This window comes from Trachurus japonicus, chromosome 9, assembly GCF_045865225.1.
Source record: "Trachurus japonicus isolate A0001 chromosome 9, Traja_1.0".
NCBI lineage: Eukaryota > Metazoa > Chordata > Actinopteri > Carangiformes > Carangidae > Trachurus > Trachurus japonicus.
This window is the reverse complement of record NC_140915.1, coordinates 20,036,461-20,057,339: the sequence shown is the minus strand read 5'-3', so window position 1 is coordinate 20,057,339 and position 20,879 is coordinate 20,036,461. Positions and strand designations below refer to the sequence as shown.

The window sequence follows — 20,879 nt, the reverse complement described above, 5'->3', positions numbered from 1 at the left end:
ACACTGATCTGTTTTGCTCCAGTTAAGCGTAAAAATGGTTGAAGTAACAGCTTAAATTTTCCTAAAATTACAAGGTAAAAAAACAAACAAACACAAGGGCGGATCAATACAGTGAAAACACAATTTCTCAATCCGTTGGTTTTTCATAGTTGAACGTATTGATTTTGTTGACTCAAAGTATTAATATCAAGGGCGCAGCTATACAATCTGTCCTGGGCAGAGGCCTGATCAATTAAGTGCTCATTTATTATTCACATCCTGTTAATTTCCCCAGCTATGGAGGGCCAGGATGTTATGAAGATACATTATGAAAAGTATATAAGGAAAAAGCAAGAGATGAAAAGACTATGCAGAGTATAGACAGAGTTCTTATCCTTTGGAGCATAGAAGAAAATATCATTATAATACATTTTAAATTGCTCTTGTTGCACATAAGGACAAAACCACTGCACCTGTGTGCTGTAAAATAGGGGGGAAAACAAAGCTACAGCTATATGCTGATTCTTCATTTTCGCCTCACTCTCTCTTCCCCTGAGGACGTGGAGTGATAGCATACGCTCAGTAATGGCTCCATGTGGTACAGCTTTTAGGGGTAAATTGATGTCAGTGACATTGTTGTAAGTTTGCATAAAACCGTGGGAAGAAGAGCAGGAGGAGAAGTTTCGCTGGCGGGTTTGAAAGCAAATTGACAGCAGCCAGCACTATCTAACACATTTCAGATCCTCAAACCCAAACTAACCTTTTCTGCAATCACAGTCCAGCGTGCTGGATATAGCTTTGAAGCAGCCCACACGTCCAGCTCTAGGCTGTGAACACACCACACCATGAGCTCATTCCTTTGCAAAGTTAAGTTTTTTAAACACGGAGTGACTTTCTTTTTTTTTTTTTAAACATCTATCAATTTCCAAGATTAATGAACATATATTTATTTATTTATCTTTCTTAAGTAATTTACATGAATTTGAACTGTGAAAATGTGTTCATGTAAACATGTTACAGGCAATTAGTTAAACACATACAATTATGCAAATCAACAGCAACTCTGTGTTGATGAAATGATTTGCAAATTTCAGAACTTTGCCAGGTTTTTTTATGTTACAGAATTAAAAAAAAAAAAAAAAACGGAAAAGCGCCACACATCCAACTAAATTAATGAAGCACCTTGACTCATTGTAAAAATGCACGGTTTCCTAACTTCAGGGTTATCACAGCGGGATGCAGAATCAAACTGTGAAGCAACATCTGTCAAATTTCAGATTCTGGTGCAGACGGGATGTTGACTGCAGCCGTGAGAACCGGTCCTGCTGTGCGGCAGCTACACATTTTTTTAGGATCATAAGAAAATGTACAGTGAATGGAAATAGAGACACATCTGAGCTTGATATTTGTAATTCCGTGGAAGAGGTTTATTCATGCTCGGAGCTCGGCTGAATCTCTCGGGCCTTGGTCTTGTTCTGAAGCTGATTTAACGTTGGATTAAGTGATTTAATTGTGGATTAACTGAACAAGTTTTGTGTCCATGTTTTCGGAGGTTACCGACTGAGGTTAATTCACCACCCAACATTTTCGCCGGTGACCACACAAGACAGTGAGTCAGCGGTGACAACAGATGATGCAGCCGGATTTAATCTTGAAACTGATCAACTCGAGAATTGCACAGGAGGAGGCAACAGCTTGAGTTTGTTAACACTCATCCAAAGTGTTGGAACTGGGAGAGACGACTCGAGCGGTTTTCAGCTCAAACCAGATACATTTGTCAAAGTTTGGACACTGGGTGATCTTTTCATTAAGAGAAGATCTGTACCCTGACATTTACAACACCCGTTAAAATGAAGATGTATTACATATTTCACAAGGTGGCAAAAAAGGCATCCATCTCTCTGCCTCGCCATCTCCCTCTCTCGCTCTCCCTCTCGTGAAATGTGATACAGTTAGTGGCTTATTAATTCAAAGTGTAAAGCAACAGCCTATCCTAGCTGAATATGCTAATCAACAAATTTGAGGCCAGATGAACTATTTTTTTCATGAGAGGCTGTAAAAGTATTTTTGGGAAATTCACTGTCAGGTTCAATTGCTCAAAGTGACTATCCAAGGAGAGCCACGTCTCACCCGGCGTATTGACGAATAAGTGGACTGATGAACAAACTGAGCAAGATTTAAGGCAGATTTGAGGAAGTATTCTGTTTACAAGACATAGATATCAGGGACATGGTTTTATATTATATATAGACAAATCAATTCTCCATTTTAGACTTTAAAACAGCATAACTACCAATAAACTCTAACCTAAAATTGTGATTTTTTTGATATTATTTTATCCTATATTGTCTTCATCAATGATCTTGAGAGTCAAAGGTTTAGATGTTGTACCAACCACATTCTTGATGTTTAATTAAGAGGTGAGTGCACTATACTATAAGAAAGGAGAACTTTGATTATTATAAGATCATAAGCATCTTTTTGTTTTTTGATTCAGGGTTTTCTCTGTACGTTTCTCTGCATTCAAACTGAGCCAAAGACACAGAACAAATCTTAAAGTAGTTCTACCTCCTCCCTAACTTCCCCTCTCTTCTGAGATGCTGCCATCTACTTCTAAGCGTAATAAAAGGCTCTTTAAAGGCTCAGAAATGATTTGATGAGCCTTTAATGATATTGCTTTTAAAGGGGGTTATCAAACACTGGAGTCATTTTGATATACAATATGCACTGCTCTGTTGCTATGATAAATACCAAAACTAATTTATGGTAATGTAACTGAAGATTTAAGATGAGAGGCAGAGATCAGAGTGAGACAAGGCACTTAACAGGCTCCACTGTCATGTCTCTCTCCCGGTGCCACGACATGTCACCCGCACGTCTTTGAATTAGACCGACAGCACGCTGCTCAACAAGTGCACACAAAGACAGATATGAGTGGAAAGGGGAGGAATAGCAGAAAATTGTGTATCTCACACAGACACACTCTCTCCCTCTCCCTCTATCTCTCTCCCCTTCTTCCCACCTCATTCTTAACACTCCCTCCCCTCCACGCCGTCAGCATTTATTCCTCTATGAAAAGCTGTGATCGAAGAGTGATTTGCATGATTGCATTTTCCATACCTTGCATTAATAGTGCAGTAGGGATGAATAGCTAATGGCCTATCACATTTAAGTAGCCATCTCAACCAGCCATCACATTACAGCTCCCTCAATCTCCTAATGAAACAGGTCTCTCTCTCTCTCTCTCTGTCTCGCTCTCTCTTGAAATAGACACCTGGCCCAGTCAGGTCAGGAGCACTGCACAGTAAAGTCCAAAATAAAACATAGTAGGCTACTGTATGTGAATGAGAAATTAAATTCTAACTCATTGGGACTAAATCATGCAAAGGATCTTTACTTGGACGGCATTACACTGGCATACTGGTTCAAATAACTGGTAAAAAAATAAAGGGAGGTGTTTCTGCCAGTAAAGTAATAAAAAGAAAACCATCATTACTAATGAGATCTGCATACAACAGAATGCAATGAGCCAAAGAGAAGAAAATACTGTAGAGATTAGTTCATTAATCAGCTTGTCAATCAATACCAAATATAGACATGTGGTCTTATCATCATTTTATAGCTCATTTTCAAGACTGCCAAATATTTAATGGTTCCTGTTTTTCCAGTGTGAGACTCGATATCTTTGAGGTTTTTAATGTTGAAGGGACAAAAGCAGGCATTAAAGAGAGAGAGCACCATCATGGGCTCTAGGGGCTCTAACCCTAACCCTTTTTGCAAGTCTTACTATTAATTTAATTGTTTTAAAGGTTCATTGGGGAAGTAATCAAGAAATGTACAGATCATGGAAAGCCAAATAACTTTACTTTATCGGCTGTTTAAGGAAACAGAGTTTTAGTGCCACAACTAAGAATTTGTTTCTCTGAAAGGAAGATTGAGCAGGTTTGATTTCATCTTAAGTGAAGTGTGTGCGCATGAGCAAGTGTCACAGAGAGAGAGAGAGCGAGCATTTCCACTTACGGGCATGGTGTGTGTGTGTGTGTGTGTGTGTGTGTGTGTGTGTGTGTGTGTGTGTGTGTGTGTGTGTGTGTTACAGAAAACTGTTTTCCCATTTGGCTAAACAAAGCAGGCCAGGGACACAAAACCTCACACCACAAGGTCATCATTGCCACACTATTCACATTTCTGGCAAGCTCCTCCAAGTCCTCTCACCCCCCCAAGCCTCCACCCCACCCTCCTACAATAACCACCTTTTAACTGCCTCCCACATGGACGAATTTCCGTAATCTTCTGAATCTGCTGCCAAAAGATTTCCCACCAGAGTTCACGCTCTTATTGAAGAATCTGAGGATGAAAAAGGGAGACACCCTCTACACCAACTTGGATACTTACACATATTACCAGATAGTCAAGCCTTCACAGTAAGGATACATATACATGCACACACCCACATACATATACTTGCTAAGCTCTAGACGCCTCTTTTAATAGTGTTTGGCTTCTTGGGGATCTGACAGGACCTTGGAGCAGAGGAGACTTTAAATAGTGATTGCTTTGACGAAAGAAAAGATGACGACAGAGAATAGGAGAAGGAGGGAGAGAGAGGAAAGAAAATAAGGATCTGGTAAATGAACGCGGAATGGCGCAAGAGAAGAAAACAGAATAAAAAATGTAAGTCAGGGGGCGAGAATGTATAAGCCTGAGTAAATAGTCATTACCAGTCTCTGAAGGGTGGCGGCGTGAGCTGAATAGACTGGGACTTGGAAACCACTGTTACCGGTGGTGATAGGGGACGGCTTCACAGCCCTGCAATCTGACAAAGGCTTAGTAGGTAATGGAAGCGGACCTCAGACGGCAAAAGAACATAGCGGCTTTAGGACACTATAAGAGCTGAGCATCAGATAAGTCCGAACCCTTTTCAGGCCCAACAAAGCAAACGTTTAAACTTCAAAGATCGCTCATGATTTGTCTAATGTGAACTTTAACATCAACACCTGAAACTTCAGCTACAACCAGTGACTGCAGAATATTAATTTCAGCACATCACATCATACTGATTTGTGGGTGTTTAAACAGTGTCATTCTGCCTAAAGGCCAAGTTACAAGCTTTCAAGTTTTTAGACAAGGCATTTAACCTCCCTCTGTACCTTGTCTTGAAACTGACACCTTTGAACTCACCAGGAGCAGATCAAGTAAGAAACACAAATGATGTGAATGAGTCCAAAAGCAAAAAGCACATGTTAAACCCACAGACTGAATAAAACAAGAAAATAAATGCATTCATAATCACGCATTGTCAGAGACAGAGTGCATTCAGGCACACACAGATCACACAAACCACATACTACACAGTAGACACAATTCACTTCAGGCCTTGTTAATGTACTCAATGACAGACAAGGGGGTTTCTGAGCTAAAGTTTCCACCAAGAAGACAGACTTTCCAAAGTTCGTGGGGGTGTCTGGAGAGTGTTTATGCACCGTTCTGCACCAGCTGAACATTAAATTTGAGGTTCAGAAGTTGAAGTCCTGATCAAAACAGACAGGCCATATGTCACTGGGCCTGGGCAAGTTAGTGGTGACTGATGGAGGTGGGAGATGAGTTTAAGTGGATGCATGTCATGAACCTGTGTCTACAGAACTGATGAGGTCATGTGTTGAGTATTGATAATAATACATGCCGATTTGCATACGCTCCACTAGGGATGGGCATGATTAATTGATGATCGATTATTGATCGTTAAGAATTTTATCGATCACATAAATTTTTTATCGATTTATTATAAGGGATCATGTAGAGGGCAATGTTGTTATGGAGAAATAAACCCCGGTTTTATTTAATAAAATAAACTCTGTATTATTATTATATGTTATTATTATTATTACATGGTTTAAGAGTGAAATCATTCATTAAATATGACGGGGCGCTTGTGTCGCGGACTCGGTGCAACAGAGACAAGAGCTGTGATCCCGCGGCTCCGCCCGCTCTGATCATGCAGGTTTGGTTTTAAAGCAGAAGTAAGCGATATTTTTGTGTTAATATAAGTCTTAAATAGTTATATCTTCCGACAGCAATCACTTACATAGAGTGTTTGGACCGAAACACGGGTCTGTCAGTCACTCTGCTCTGCTCTGAGCCGAGGAGAAAACATTTCTCGTATCCTACAGTTTTTATCCAATGAGGAGAGAGAACGGCATGCAGGGCTGTGTGTGCAGCCAAGGGATGCCGTGAATGTGGTGACGTAGGGACGAGGACTGTTATGGTGCGTTCAAGGCAGCCCGCAACTCATGTTTTTCCGACCCGTGAAGTCGTACCAGTTCGATCTGGTACGAGTTCACGGGTCGGAAGTTACGAGTGGCCGTTATAGTGACTTTCACAGGTAAAACAGGTCGGAAAAACACGAGTGGGTTGCCTGGAACGCTACAAAGTCGTAAGTTGTGACTTGAAGCTGTAATTTACGGTTTCAAAAGCCTGCCTGGAACGCAGCATTAGCCAAAACGACCGGATCGCTTTCTTCTGCTTTAAGCAGCAGTGTGGAAGGAGCCTCCACTCTCTCTGTAAATTACAAGCTACAAGTCATTTATCTAACATCAGTCCGAAGCTGTTTAACTAGGGTTAAAATGAAACTTAAGGTAAATATCCTGCAAAGTTAGTTTCTCTTTTCTGTGCTCCTGTGATCAGAGCGCTACTCCGCCGTGTGTTGGCTACAGAAATAACAATAAAACACACGCTTTCACATTTTGAAAGTGCTTGCGATTTCTTTCATACAAGTGCAGCCAAACACGAGGCTGAAGAGAGAGGGACAGCAGAGCTGCTCTGACAGCTCAGCTGCAGGTGAGCCAGGCAGCGCAACGGTCCTTTTTTTTTTTTTTTTTTAAGTGAAGCACAAGCACACAGACGTCCGTGTACGTTGTTGTCTGACCTTCTTCCTTCACGGGGACTGCCCTGGATTACTGGCACACGCCATAGCCGCACGCATTCTGTTTTAAAATATTAATATGAATATTAATATTAACAATTAATCGATAATTGATCGTTAATTTTCCCGATGATAGATCAAAAAGATTTCTTCAAATGCCCATCCCTACGCTCCACATAAATGCAGGATGCACTGGTATGTCCCTGTCATATCGCATTATGGTGCAATGTCAAGTCTAAAGCTCTTCATGAGCTTAAAGTAATAAATGGAGATTACTGCATCCCTGTAAAAGTAGTTTTTACAAAGACATCTGACCTGACACCAAGATGTTGTTTATAATCAATAGTGGGAAGAAATTAAATTTCCCTAAAACAACACATGCCTCAAAGTACAAATCATTATGCTGATAGACTAAATGACCTTCAGTTCAGCTTAGCACCAACACCAACACCTCACGCTGATTTTAAACTGAACAATAAATCTAACTCTGACACACATTTCTCAGTGTGTGTGTGTTCAAATTATATACAGCAATGCCTACATGTGCAGTTTCTTCCTTAAACTATTATTTTAAGCTTGAGATGCTACAGTAACTCAAGTCTCCCACCATTGACAGGTTTTAAGTATAAAAGTCTCAACAACCTACAACCTTTCTCAAGTTCGAATGTTGCCACCGAAGTCAACAACTCACTTTGAAACTAGCAAGCAGTTGCTTAGAACATAGGATGAATTTAATTATTAATGGGGTTACGAATAGATGGTGCAAAAGCAATCCAGCTTTCTCCGTCTGCAGATCTGTTTCTAACCCGAGAAGTTGCAAGCAAGCACCTGGCATTTGCAGACTTCCTGGGGGGGTAAGCACATACACACACATGCACATGCATAACAAAACAAAGAGGAGGAATAACAATCAGCACAGTATATGTCCCCAGGAGCTTCCAATACAAACCAGGTGAGCAACCATAGCAGTTAATAACTCCAATTTACTTTGTAATTCAAGTCTCATCACAGAGCACTGTTTAAAACACCAATTTGAAATAGTAAATCAGCCACGCAGCAGAAACGTTAATCTCTGGAGACTAATGCGCACACAAATATCCCACTAAACAAATCTGAGCAGACACACAGTCCCCTCTATCCATTTGCTGCGATACCCACAATTTCCTTTCTTCCTCTTTGGTAGAAAATGGCCTTCCTCTATTTCTCCAGTGCTCAAAACCCTAGGTAATTTTCTTAATCTAGGCCTGATTCTGTACATTTGCATAAAAATGTTCACTTTTGAGGCTCCCCTAACAGAACATGGCTCTAATACGCAATTACTCCCCTCAATAGTGGTGGCTAATTACAGAGGTGTCAGACAAACAGGTAGCAGAACAGAGGGGGGGGCTCCTACACAATGGCTGAGGTGCTAGTCCGCCACATGGGACAGAGCAGCTCAATGGAAAGCAGTAAATTCATTTAGGCTGGCTTCATTAAACCCTGCTCCTTGGGCCCTGCATCATGCACTCCCCTTTGCACTGCCGCTCTCCCTGCTCTCATTTGCGGGGCAGCGGATGTGCTGTGGGTAAGAAGAGGGCGATCACACAAATGAGTGCAACGCAGAGGGAATGGGGGAACGCTGCAGGGAGGGAAACAGGGATGAGGGGAGAGATGGAGGGAGATATTCAGAGCGCGGCAGCGAGAAGAAGGGAAGGAAGAAGGGAAGTGAGGGAAGGAAGGAAAGAAGGGAGAGGATGGTATCAATAAAGCGGCGCAGCAACGCAGAAACAGGGAACAGAGCGATATTATAGAAAGTGCTGGTGGGATGGAACAAGGGCATGAGGACATGTGCTCATTTGATGATAAAGAAATAAGGCATAAAAGGATGAGCATATAAAAGAATAATTTTGAATATGGCTTTTGTTTTATTCATCTGACCCAGTCTCCCAAAAGCCACAGAGAACAGAGGAAGACAGAGAAAATTACAGCTTTGGTCCTCAAACAGAGGCCAAATGCCAGGTCTCCAGCATGGTGAAACAAGGGCAGTCGAGCCCCATGGTCTCTTTACCATTTAGATTATACTGGCAACTTTCTGACCCCACAGTATGGATAACCATAATAAGCCACAGCCCCTGCTGCGTACCACCTGTAAGCCAAACACGCTCACAAACAAAAACCTCAACTTGTGCACAGAAATCCTGACCACGAAAGTATCCGCCAGCACAGCCACTCGCTTCTCTCACTCCAAGAAAGAACTACAGTCTGAACTTTCCACTTGTGCATAACTCTGTCTGACTCACTTCGACATCACTGCCTTTCATATGCACCATTTTCGGCCCAATTTAACAGAGCGCTTGCTGGCAGGACAATTAATGTCTGTTGTAAAATGGACATTGAGATAGGTATGCCGTGTCTTGAAAGGAAGGAATTCACAGCTTTGACGGTAATTTGAAGCTTTTTTTTGAGAGTAAGGTGAAAGACTTCTGCTCCCTTCAGCACTGATGGCCACGCTTTTTCCACGAAGGAAGTGTCACCAGCCACAGTCCGCTCCTTTGGTTCGTGACCGACGGAGCGCTTCATGAGAACTTCTCTGTCTGATTGATTTACCTACTAGCTCCGTCGTCGCGCTGATTTTGAGTGTCTCTAATCACTGTCACGCATGACCCCAACATCCAGCGGCTAAGTGACCACTTGGACGGGATATATCAGCAAGGCTCCATGGGTGAAAGTCAAATACAGAGCTTTGAGGCCATATGTCCTTAACCACCCATTCATGGGCAAGCATACAAATATGCATAGTGAGATGCCCCCCACGGTGCGGGCGATCTGTGCATATGCACAGACAGACGCGTGCTGTTTATTTTTGTCTGTTTTTGGGGAAAGTCAAACAGTAAATATGCAGCTCTGAATGCCTGTATTAAACACTGAATAATTATCACATTAAAAGAAATGAATAACTGTGTTTACAAAGAAAGAAAAATGCCCTTCCCCTTCAGACAGATTGACTGGAATCGATTCATCACGGCAAAAACAAGTCAGAAAAGCATGTTGTGAAATGAATGAAACAAATAAACATAAAAATAAGCCCACACATTAACTGTGAGGGGAAAACAGGAATCTAACCTTTAGCGTGGAATTAATATTAAAAAACATCAGCCCACAGGAACTAGAGGGATTGGATAAAAGCATAAAAATGAGATCAACTCTCAAAACAAAGACATAAAATAAGATCACGGGGAAAAATCAAATGAGAGGCGACCACTCTAAGCACAGAGCTTCTGTTAGAAAACATGCATGTATCTACATACATTTTGCATCACTGTGCTTTACTGGCTTCTACTTATGTCTCCTGGTCTGATAAGTAATCATTTTCCCCGACTGACAGAACAGAGGGTAAACCTATACGCTAACAAAATTATATTAAAGGAAAAAAATGTATCAGGGCAAAATGGCACCAACAATTTTGCTGGCATGGGTCAACAATCCGATTAAAATGGATTTTAGCTAAATTTCAGTGACATGCTGAGGACTCATTTTATGAGATAATGGCGCTTCAAGGCCTGTGTCTAATGTTGCCCACAGCTGTGAGATGCAGGGCTTCTCCTATAATGACTACATTTGGACGGTCCACGAGGTGATTTAAATGCTATCGCCATACATTTTTGTTTAGGATTTAGTGTGAATAAATAGTCAGACACTGACTGTGACAGCGCGGCTCAAATGTCACATTAGCATGGATGAGAGAAAAAAATAATAAATAAATAAAAAACTTTATTGTAAATCCCAGTATGTCACTCCTTGTCCCCTAAATAAGCATTTCTGTTGATATCCACTAATGAGGAAATGTGACTTTATTGCCACACTTTACACACCGTCGAGAGTTGCGCAGAAGACCAACAAAGAGTCGTATGAGTCAAAGATCACCTTTAAATTCAACAGTCACTCTCACAGACAATGTGTCACAAATCAATCTTATGGCTTCCAGAAATGCGAGCACTCCAATTACACTAAAGACCCAGGAGCAGCAAGAAGACTTGGCATCATCTGGAGAGGTCAGGACCGAGCCCCTCTGCAGAGCAACAGCAAATAAATCAGATTATTAATGATATATATGACTTCTTTAATATTACATGTTACAGTCAGTCAAGACTTTGACATTTCAAAGCGTACGCAGATAGGTGCAGGATGCTGCTGGCTTTGGATATGCGCCTCAACACAACAGCAGCTCTCACGCTGTTGTAACCTATAAGCTCCAGCTGCTTGCCTTCATTGTGTCTCTGCGCCGCGCCGCAAATGTTCCTCCATCTCCGATACTTATCAAGGCACTGGAGTTTGAAGCTGCCATTACTCAAAATTAATAACCACGGCGGCGTGTTTATCATAGCACACTTTCACACCCAACCTGCCAGAAATAATCACCACGGTGTTTGTGTGCCTGACAGAGCAGAGGAAGGAGAGAGGAAGACGGAAAGAAAGAGAGAGGGAGAGACAGAGGAAGGAAAACAGAGAGACAACTGGATGGGAGATGAAGTGTGAAAAAGAGACAGAACAAAGAGACTAAGAGCCTGAGATGAAAGACGTAACGGAGAGAAATGAAGAGAAAATCTGCTACATGCATACGTGTGCATCTGCCGTACCTAATCACTTTGCCTCCATTTCACCTTGTTGGTTTTTTTCCTGCACCTTTTCTTCCCATCATGTCTGACAACAGGGCAACACTCGCTCTCCTTGTGTATTCATTCTGCTAACCAGGACTCTAATCTCCGCTGACAGCCAATCTGCTCCAACAAAGCAGGCCTGAGTAAATAAAAAAAAAATAAAAAAAAGTGAGGGCCTGGGTATTCAATTCACAAATCATGCGAGTACAGTGCAGGGTCCTGCCACAACTCCCTTGACGGAAGGGGAGAAAAGAGGCATGAAATTCTTAGTAGCGGTACGGTTGTTTGAATTGCAGATCCTTGTGCCTGTACGTGTGAAAATACAAGAGAAGAAAAACGAAGTGACAAGGACAAGGGAAGGCCCCTCAGCACCTCTACTCAAATCTGGAAAGACAGGTGGTGGAGAAACAAGACAAGGACGAATGTCTGTCGGTCGCTGGTTCAGGCTCCACTGACATTTTCCATGGCATTTAGAAAACATCCAACAAAACCAAAAGAAAAGGAGAGAGGGAGAGGCGGGGGACCTAAAAATAGTTTGCTGGAGGAAACCTATGCGTGGTGGGAAGTTGAGGTTACACAATAGATGAAGACACTTCAAGTGACCTCTTATCTTAGGGATTTGCTCACTTTCCCACAGTCTCCTGCTTTCTTTCACTGAGATGAACCTGAACGGCTGAACTCAGCAGCTAGAGAGGTCAGCCAGAGAATTTGTACCCCACAGGAACCACAAGTTTGTCATTTCACTTTTACAGTCGCAACACTCAGCTGACGGCAGCCGCTATTTATATCAAAAGTGTGAGTAGGTATAAAGCAGAAAACCAAAAGAAGTTTCCCGTTACCGCAGGCTACATTCCCAGGCGCTGTATTTATCAAAATGTGACAGTGACAGAAAATAAAAAACCATCTCTTGTTTCCTACACCCAAAGCAACAAATGAGGGCTGCTAAATATGATATTTATTTTTACTATTTTGTACTGAAAGTGATAATGACAAAGATTAAAATCAGACACAGATTTGTTGCCGTTATAGGGATAGTGTGATATTCTGGAAAATTAGCTTTCTTGCCAAGTGTCAGGGTTAGGGCAAAAAGATTGATACCACCCCCCTGTACGTGTATGTGTGTTACATATGAAGCTGGAGCCAGCTGCTGTGTAGCTTAAGGCTAGACACAGATGGAAACAGTAAGAGCACTAAAAACTCACCGCATAACACCGTCTTCTTAAATCATAAACCCAAAACCAAGCTTTCAACTTAATATCACGTCGGCTGTTTCAAACCCAGCTTCTCAGTCGTAATGCTAAGCTAAAGTAGCTTCTGACTGCTTGACACTATGTGCTTAGTCACAGATTCGAAATGCTTGATAGTTGATTTTCAATTGGAAACGACCGCTGACTAAAAAAAAAAGAATTCTGAAATGTTTTTGCAGTGAGTGCACAATATTGTATTGGTTACAACACACTTGCATCACTTGCATCGTTTGCTTGTGTCCTTCCTCCATGCATTTCTTCAGTCCTCACTTGTCAACGTGGTATTAAATTATTCTTTTATTGTATGTTTTCTCTGATGTTTCTCCTACACTGGTAGAAGACATTTCTCTCTTTTCCTCTTTATGTTTATATTTTAGCCAATTTACTTTAATTTCACCCTTTGTTCAAATAGCTGAAGGCTACTTCTTGTTAATGTCGTATTTTCATTGCAACTGGGGACTCCAAATTTCAAGCAATTAAAACTAACTTGAAATTAAAATCAGAGGCTTTTAGAAAATATAACCCTGAGTCTTAGAGGTACAATATCCACTTGTGCTGTCTTGTGCTGTCTACAGCATTATTAATCTCAATGTAAGAGGTCTGGTTTTATGCAGAATAAAACAACCAGTTACTTGCAACACAATGCGCTTATCTATATTCAGCCACAACCACTAACCTCAGCTGCACTCGGGTGTTTTTTGATGCCAAAACCTAACCACCAACAGCAGTGTGGATACAAAGCCCAACCTCTGGGGTCATGGTCCTGTGCTTTGTGCGTCCATCATCCTCCTCAATCACCTCATTCACTCATAAAAGTAATGCTTCCTTCAACTTATTGTACGCTGCCGGTCTTGCATACAAATTTTGTTTCATGCCTAAGCATGCAAACGACAATAAATTAAACATTAAACCTAGGTTTAATTTGTAGGAAACAGGTTGGAGAATAACTTTTCAGTGTAGAAATTCAATAGAAAGTAGAAATTCTCCTATTTATTGACACTGCCGTAAATAGGAGCAAATCACTTGGTTTACGTGCCTAAATCTTCACATTCAGTGCAAAAAAAAACTTTTTTCATACCAAGTTGGTTCTAAAATGTTCTTTAAATGTAACCTACAGAACTTTGACAAATGCAGTCCCTGGTCACCTTCACTGTGACCAAGCAAAGGAGAGCAACCAAGTCTCATTTGACACGTCAGTGATCACACTGATGCATCATATACTCGTTCAATTCTGGGGTTTAACACTTCTCCAGGCACTGTGAGATCTGCCAGCTGGCTGCAACAGAGGCTATTTGCTATGAGTTTCCATTGCAAACGCCTCCAAATCCACACGCCTCACAGTTTTAGGGAAGGTGTGTTTCTGGGAGAATGCTTCTCCAATTATTTCCTGCTTTATAAGCTTCTGAAAGTCACAGAGGGCCCCCCGGTCATCCCTCATCTAGTCTGATTTTTGTGAGAGAGGACAAAAATGCAGAACAGCCCATTTGAGCTGTGATTTGCGATGCTCATAAGTGATGGCGATATGAAGGGGACATTGGCCTGAAGAAAAAAGCAAATAAGGAAAAAAAAAAAGAGACGAATATTGATCACCCTGCTTGAAGCTGTCGGAAAGACTGAGAGATGAAGAAAGAGAGAGAAAGGGGGAGGAAAAGAACAACAAGGATTCTGGGAAATGCCCAACTTCCAACAATACAGATCTCGTAAAAGAAATGACTCATTTGCTCCGTGCATCTGCTTTCAGGGAAGACTTCATGCCAAATGACCACAACATACACACACACACACGCGCACAGATACACACAGAGGAGGACGCACATAAATCCGCATGTCAACACAGGCCTTGTGTCCAGCAGCAGGGTTAATGTTAGCAGAATAATGGCTAACTCTTTGCTTTGACCAAAACCACTGAGGGAAATTGCAAAGTTTATTGCAGCACACTTACTTCTAACAAAAGGTTGTGTGTCCAAAAGAACGACATTCACATGAAGTCTATGTTTAATCTACTACGTCTGGCAGAAAATTACAATACGACTAAAAAATTATCATTCAAATGATATTTTAACACCAACGCAGCCTCAAACGAATCTTCACACAGCGACATAACAAAAACAAACAATGGAAACAAAAATCACAAATGCACCATGCGCACAACACAAAGGCAAAGAGAAGAGAAAGACACCATGCTCCAAAAAAAAAAAAAAAAAAGAAAGAAAACCATTTAACTTTGACACTGTGTTCTCAACTTGGTTCTAAAAAGTGAGCGCTGCCATTTGCTCTGCCGTTTCACTTTGATCATGACTCGCTCCCCATTTTCAAACACTGTGACATTTGAAAAACACAATCCCACTTTGGTCTCCTATCATCGCTGGGAGAGGATACAGAGAAATAACAGGGCCGACGTTACCCACCTGCAGCACATCACATCCCCTCTCCCCAAGAAATGACGGTGAGCAAAAAATAGGCGTCCTACTGTCACAATCTGGCCGCCGGACAGCAATGATGGGAAGTCCGTATTTACTCATCATTTCTCACATTCTTACACCGGGATGCTCTTTTTTGTCTATTACTGAGGAAGATGGAGGGAGCCAGTACCTAGTGTTTATTTTTTTATTTTTTTTAAGGACGAGAGACACAGGAAGGAAGAAGAAAGGGAGAAGATGAGTAGGAAAAATGGCCAAAATGCTTTACCTCCCACAGAGCTCTATCTTTCCAATGGTCCCTTGTCGGGGGGACAAATTGATCCTGGGAATAAGGGGTCATTTCCTCTGCCTGTTTACCTGTTCAAACACACTGTCATCAGTTTGAAACACACACACACACACACACACACTGACCCAGCTGTACCCTCTCAGAGCTGATGTGAGGGAGGGCTGAGTCACTCTGGTCCTCTCTGTGATAACAACACAGTAACCTGTGTGTGTGTCCCTGGCAGCAGTGACCCACGTGACCTTTGCCTTTTTGAACTACATACGTGTGTAGGCGTAGAAAACTTTCTTTTTAAACTTGTGTCCTTGTGTAAACTGTTAAGTTATTTCTTTAAAAATGCCACATATGTGTCAACTATCTTGTGTGTTCTTGGCAAAATCCTTCTCCAGTTTAGCTGAAAACATTTTTGATGACTCACCTTGAACTCAGCAGCACACATTAGTAAATTATCCAATCAAATGCAATTACTGGACACCAATTAACCACACCCATGATTTAAAACCATTACCGGATTGCAATGTAGTGATGTAACGTAAAGTTTGTGTTTGGATTCAGTTCATTTGGTTGTAATTTCATATATATACATATATATAAAGCTAAGCACCTGATCTAACAAAACAGCTGAGCAGTAGAGGTCGTTTTGTTGATAATTTGATTGGCCTCAAAGTGAGCTAATTAAATCTTTACAGATAATTTGAATCCTTATTGTGCATTCAATACTTTAGTGTAACATTTGTCACATTGTTGAGCATAATTGTTGTTTCATTGCGACTTTAATGGCACTTGCAGAATTTAGGTTTGGCAGACTTTGCATGAAAATCGCACACACACTCTCATGCCTCATACTTCAACCATCACCTTCCTCTGTCACCTGAATCTGATTTTAACGGTGTGTCAAACCACACACTCTCTCTCTCTCTTTTACACACACACACACACACACACACACAGTCACAGCCACGTCCACATTATTCACATAGTGACGACCACCCAGACAGTTTCTCCCTTTAAATAAACCCCTTCCCTCTCTTCTCCACTCCGAACTGTGTGACTGTAAAGTGTAACAATAAAGCTGCTTATGACCGGAGGCTTTTATTTGCTCCAAGACCTTGAGCATGTACACAAAAACGCACACTCGCACACACTCACACACACACAAACCATCAGACGGGTCTGCAGGGCCAGGAGACAGGGCAGAGCAGACACTGTGCATTACTTCTGCTGGATTCTTAAACTCCTTCTCTGGTGAAGAGGGGGTTGGAGCGGTGCAGCATCAGAGCAGGAAGCATGTCAGACTCCTCAGCTACAACTGTCCACCTCACTCACCCCCCCCCCACTGTATGCTACCATCCACCCAACATCCTAGCTTTATCTGCCACACACATACACACATATGCCATTTTAAATTCCAATATTCCCACAGGTGATCCAGACAAAACCAGTCAGGCACACGAACACCTTCAGCCCCTGAACCAATGCAGCAAATATCATTATGGAATCAATGCAGCCTTGAATCAATCAGGGCAGTACCTGTGTGTGTGTGTGTGTGTGTGTGTGTGTGTGTGTGTGTGTGTGCGTGTGTGTGTGTGTGTGTGTGTGAGTAAGATAAAGGGAAGAAGTTGATAACACCATGTGCTCCTGTGAGGATTTCACCAAACTCCATGTTTTTTGATTGAAAGGAGGTGGGGGAGGTATTACCATAACCTTCCAACCACATGTCTGCTGTAAACTCAATAATGCAAGAATGATTTCACACACACATACACACACGCACAGCTTGCACGCACCCACTGTTGCTATGCACCATGGTAAATTCAATATTGTGTTCACACTCCTAAGCCAGAGTGGGAGTACAGTCGGCAGAGAAGCCACAGCCTTAGCTGTAAATCAATAGATTAAATAGAAACAGATGAATAAAACACAAGATAATAAATAAAAGAGGAGATAGTTTACTCTTCCCATCATATACTGTACAGCCTTTCTCCCATTTGAGAAGAAAAAAATAGTGGTGAGAAAAAAAAAAGTGGGAGCAGGAAAGACAGACAGACAGAAGGGAAACAAAGAGCGAGAGAGCTCTTGTTGTGCCTTTAACTTGTGTTTTTAATTCTTGTGTCTATCCCTCCCAGTGCCAATGTTTGCTTAAGGAGTATGTTTTTGTATGGTGCGTTTGTTTTTTGTTCTCACAAGTATTTGAGAATGTGCGCAATATACCAGCATACTGCGTGTCGTGTTGTAAACATCTGTGTGGCCTTGGCAGAGTCAGATGTGTCAAACATGTTTTTTCATCTTTGCCATTTGTGCAGTTTGTACATAATTATCTCAAACATGGTTCAGCTCCAAATGTGTGTGTATGTCTGTGTGCGTGTGCGTCTGTGTGTGTGATTTCCATGCATGGCTCTTGAAATCCACGATCGACTAATGGGGTTTCATCAACTTGTCAATAAGTTGACTCAGTTGCAAACTCAGTTGCAAAATCTGAGACAATATTATTAGTCTCAATTAATGACCGACAGCCAGCTCCCCATAAAAATATATCTGGATATCAGCGATTCTTTGTCAAGTTACGCCATAATGAGCCATTAGTCAAATACGTTTCTGAGTGTAGGGAGCCCCCCAGACCCATTGATCCTCTTTTATGGGATTCATTAGACCACATTTCCACACATTAGTGACTCACTAGAACGCCACTCTTGGATTACAAATATCTATTTGAAATTATATTACAATAAAAAAAAAAATGTCCAACTTAAGGCTCATCTTGTGTCTGTCCAGGGAGCTGCCTTTCTGTTTGAACTGCCTATCCTCACGTTCCTTCTCCTTCTCTTACGCAGCCTGGGATAAGTCAGTGTTTGTTATGTTGCAAGCCAGAAAACCCATTGACACACTGCATGTTGCACTTTACTTTACGAATAAACGTTCCCTTGACAAACCTGTCGTTGATGCTCCAGTTGAGGCAGAGGTTGAGCGAGCTGAGGTTACGACATTTCCTCACCACCTCCATCACAGTCTCATTGTTGAGCTCCGAGATGTGCCGCAGGTCCAGGACGTTCAGGTTACGCAGCTGAGAGGGAAAAAAAGGCATGTGAGTAATTTCATCATGTCATATTCACACAAACAGGTGGCTGTGCATCACAGGCAACCTAATAAGAGTGCGCCTCTTTTAACAAAATAAAATCTCTCTCTCACACAATCAGGTATACAGGCATACAATTTCCTGTCTGTTCACAAAGGAACCAGCAGCTGATTCGTTACAATGTGCAGCTGTGGGACAGAAATATTCTGCAAAAGCATGTATGGAATACAAGCCTGCTGAATTACGTGGATAGTTTTAACGTATCCAAAAGGGAATGTGAAAAACTATCTTTTTGTACACTTGTATTTCACCACGTGTACTGAAAAAATAGCATGAATGCAGAATAGAATCTGACAGACAAAACGCTACAAAATTGCTTGCTGTTACTGTTTACTATTCTGCGTCTGCAGGCCCGGTGTGAGGGGTTATGAGCCAATATGAGCATTCGCTTCCCTCCTTCCTTTCATCTCTCCGACTTTCAATAATCCCTCTTTCCGATCTGAATACCTTATAAGAGGTGGTTTAGATTAATCCTCCAGTCAAATTCTCTACTTCCAGACGCGCTCTTCAAAATCCACACTGACACAATGTTCAACAAGCGTTCCCGCTCGCTGAAATTACCAGAGGCTTTTCAAGTCACAGCACAGGTGTATTTTCTCTGATACACGCTCAGAACTATTTAAGACACAGGTGCTTGCGCGCGCAAACACACACACACACTTTCCACACACCAGGAATGCAAGATAATAGAGGTGTGATATTCCAGGCAGCCACCAGGGATGCAGAGAGGTAAATGTCATGGCCGAGGCTAAAGAGAAAACAAGCTTACAGTTGGTGTTAAGATCACTAAGCACTATTGTCAGCTCCATAGGCATGACATATACCTAACAGCATGAGGACGCATGGAGGAGGGGGTTGGATAAGGACCACGTCTCACTGTGTGAAGTAAGCAGACATGTAAACACTCTCCTCTTTCCCCACATACTGAGAATCAAAACACACCGACTGCAAACAAACGCTCTGGCCTGCGGCTACACTTTGTCACTCCTCGAGAGAAAATTGGATCACACCTCTTGTGATAAAAGGTGTGCTTAGGCATGAAATAAACATGGAGCAGATTTTGTTTATGCCATATCATCACCTACACTGTGAAGACAGGCCTTAGATACACTAATGAAATAAACATTAAGCAGCTTGTGTGCGCAGAGACGGGTCAGCAGAAGTCGTCAGGGACCGTGAAAACTGACATGATAAACAACGGTATTTAATAAAAGGGGCGGAGGGGGGGTCCTTCACTGCATTTATTAACATAGATGTGCGGGAATGCAAGGGGACACACACACATGTGCACGAATGTACACTTAAGCACACATATGCATGTACACAAAGTGCCATGTGCCACTGTGGCCAGTTGGATCGAAGTGCTAAATTATTCATGCAGGATGAGGCTGATCTCTCTGTCTGTCTGTCTGTCTGTCTGTCTGTCTGTCTGTCTGTCTGTCTGTCTGTCTGTCTGTCTGTCTGTCTGTCTGTCTGTCTGTCTGTCTTTCTGTTTGTCTGTCTGTCTATGTTTGTGTACAACCAGGTTTGATTTTTGCATTGCCTTTTGTTTTACAAAGTGACCATTGCTATTCATATTTATAGCAGACACGCAGTCACACTGTCAAAAGGAATGGCATCAACATCACAGACACACAGTCTCACTTTTATTCACTTGCAGACAGCCATTTGCATTCAGTATTTATGGTTATTAAGCCTGGAGTAAATCTTAAAAGCCCCGACATCAAAAGTAGTATTTGTTCTCCAAATCTTCAAAACTGCTTATGTCTGCTAAATAGAATTTCTACTACAGCCAATAGTAACGGTTTCATTGATGTGGACACCCAATGAGAAACCAGGCCAACTGGCGTGGGTTTTGATTGGACGAGAGTGCGGCTCGGTTGAGGAAAATCTGAAAATTTAGCAGATGCCTGCATGTAAGAGAAGAGGCAGAGTCACGGCCGAGACTGTGACTTTGTTAATCCATCTGTGAAAACTACGGCAAGAAAATAAAAGAGAGAAATATCCAACGTAAAAAATAAATAAATAAATAAAATACTTTAATTAGCTACACGATCAGAATGTGACAATCCACGGTGCCAGTGTTTGTTTTCTCATAGTTGATACATGATCATTACTGTATATGACTAAAGTAAAAGATTTGAATTCTTCATGTAATTTCACTCACAATATACCTTATTTTCTCCCCATGTATTTCCACTGATCCAAGAATAAACGGGCGTAAAAAGAGAGAAATATAAATGGAGAGGAATCATGAG

General features: G+C 41.7%; 1 protein-coding gene across 2 annotated transcripts in view; it reads right to left on the bottom strand.

Moving 5' to 3' along the window:
• The window catches only part of fbxl17 (F-box and leucine-rich repeat protein 17), a 216,586-nt gene that overhangs the window by 108,652 nt on the left and 87,055 nt on the right, over positions 1–20,879 (bottom strand). For both annotated transcript variants that reach the window (XM_085786476.1, XM_085786477.1), the window contains exon 8: positions 18,419–18,549. In XM_085786476.1, the coding sequence (XP_085642602.1) occupies positions 18,419–18,549 (131 nt within the window). The remainder of the gene's footprint in view (positions 1–18,418; positions 18,550–20,879) is intronic.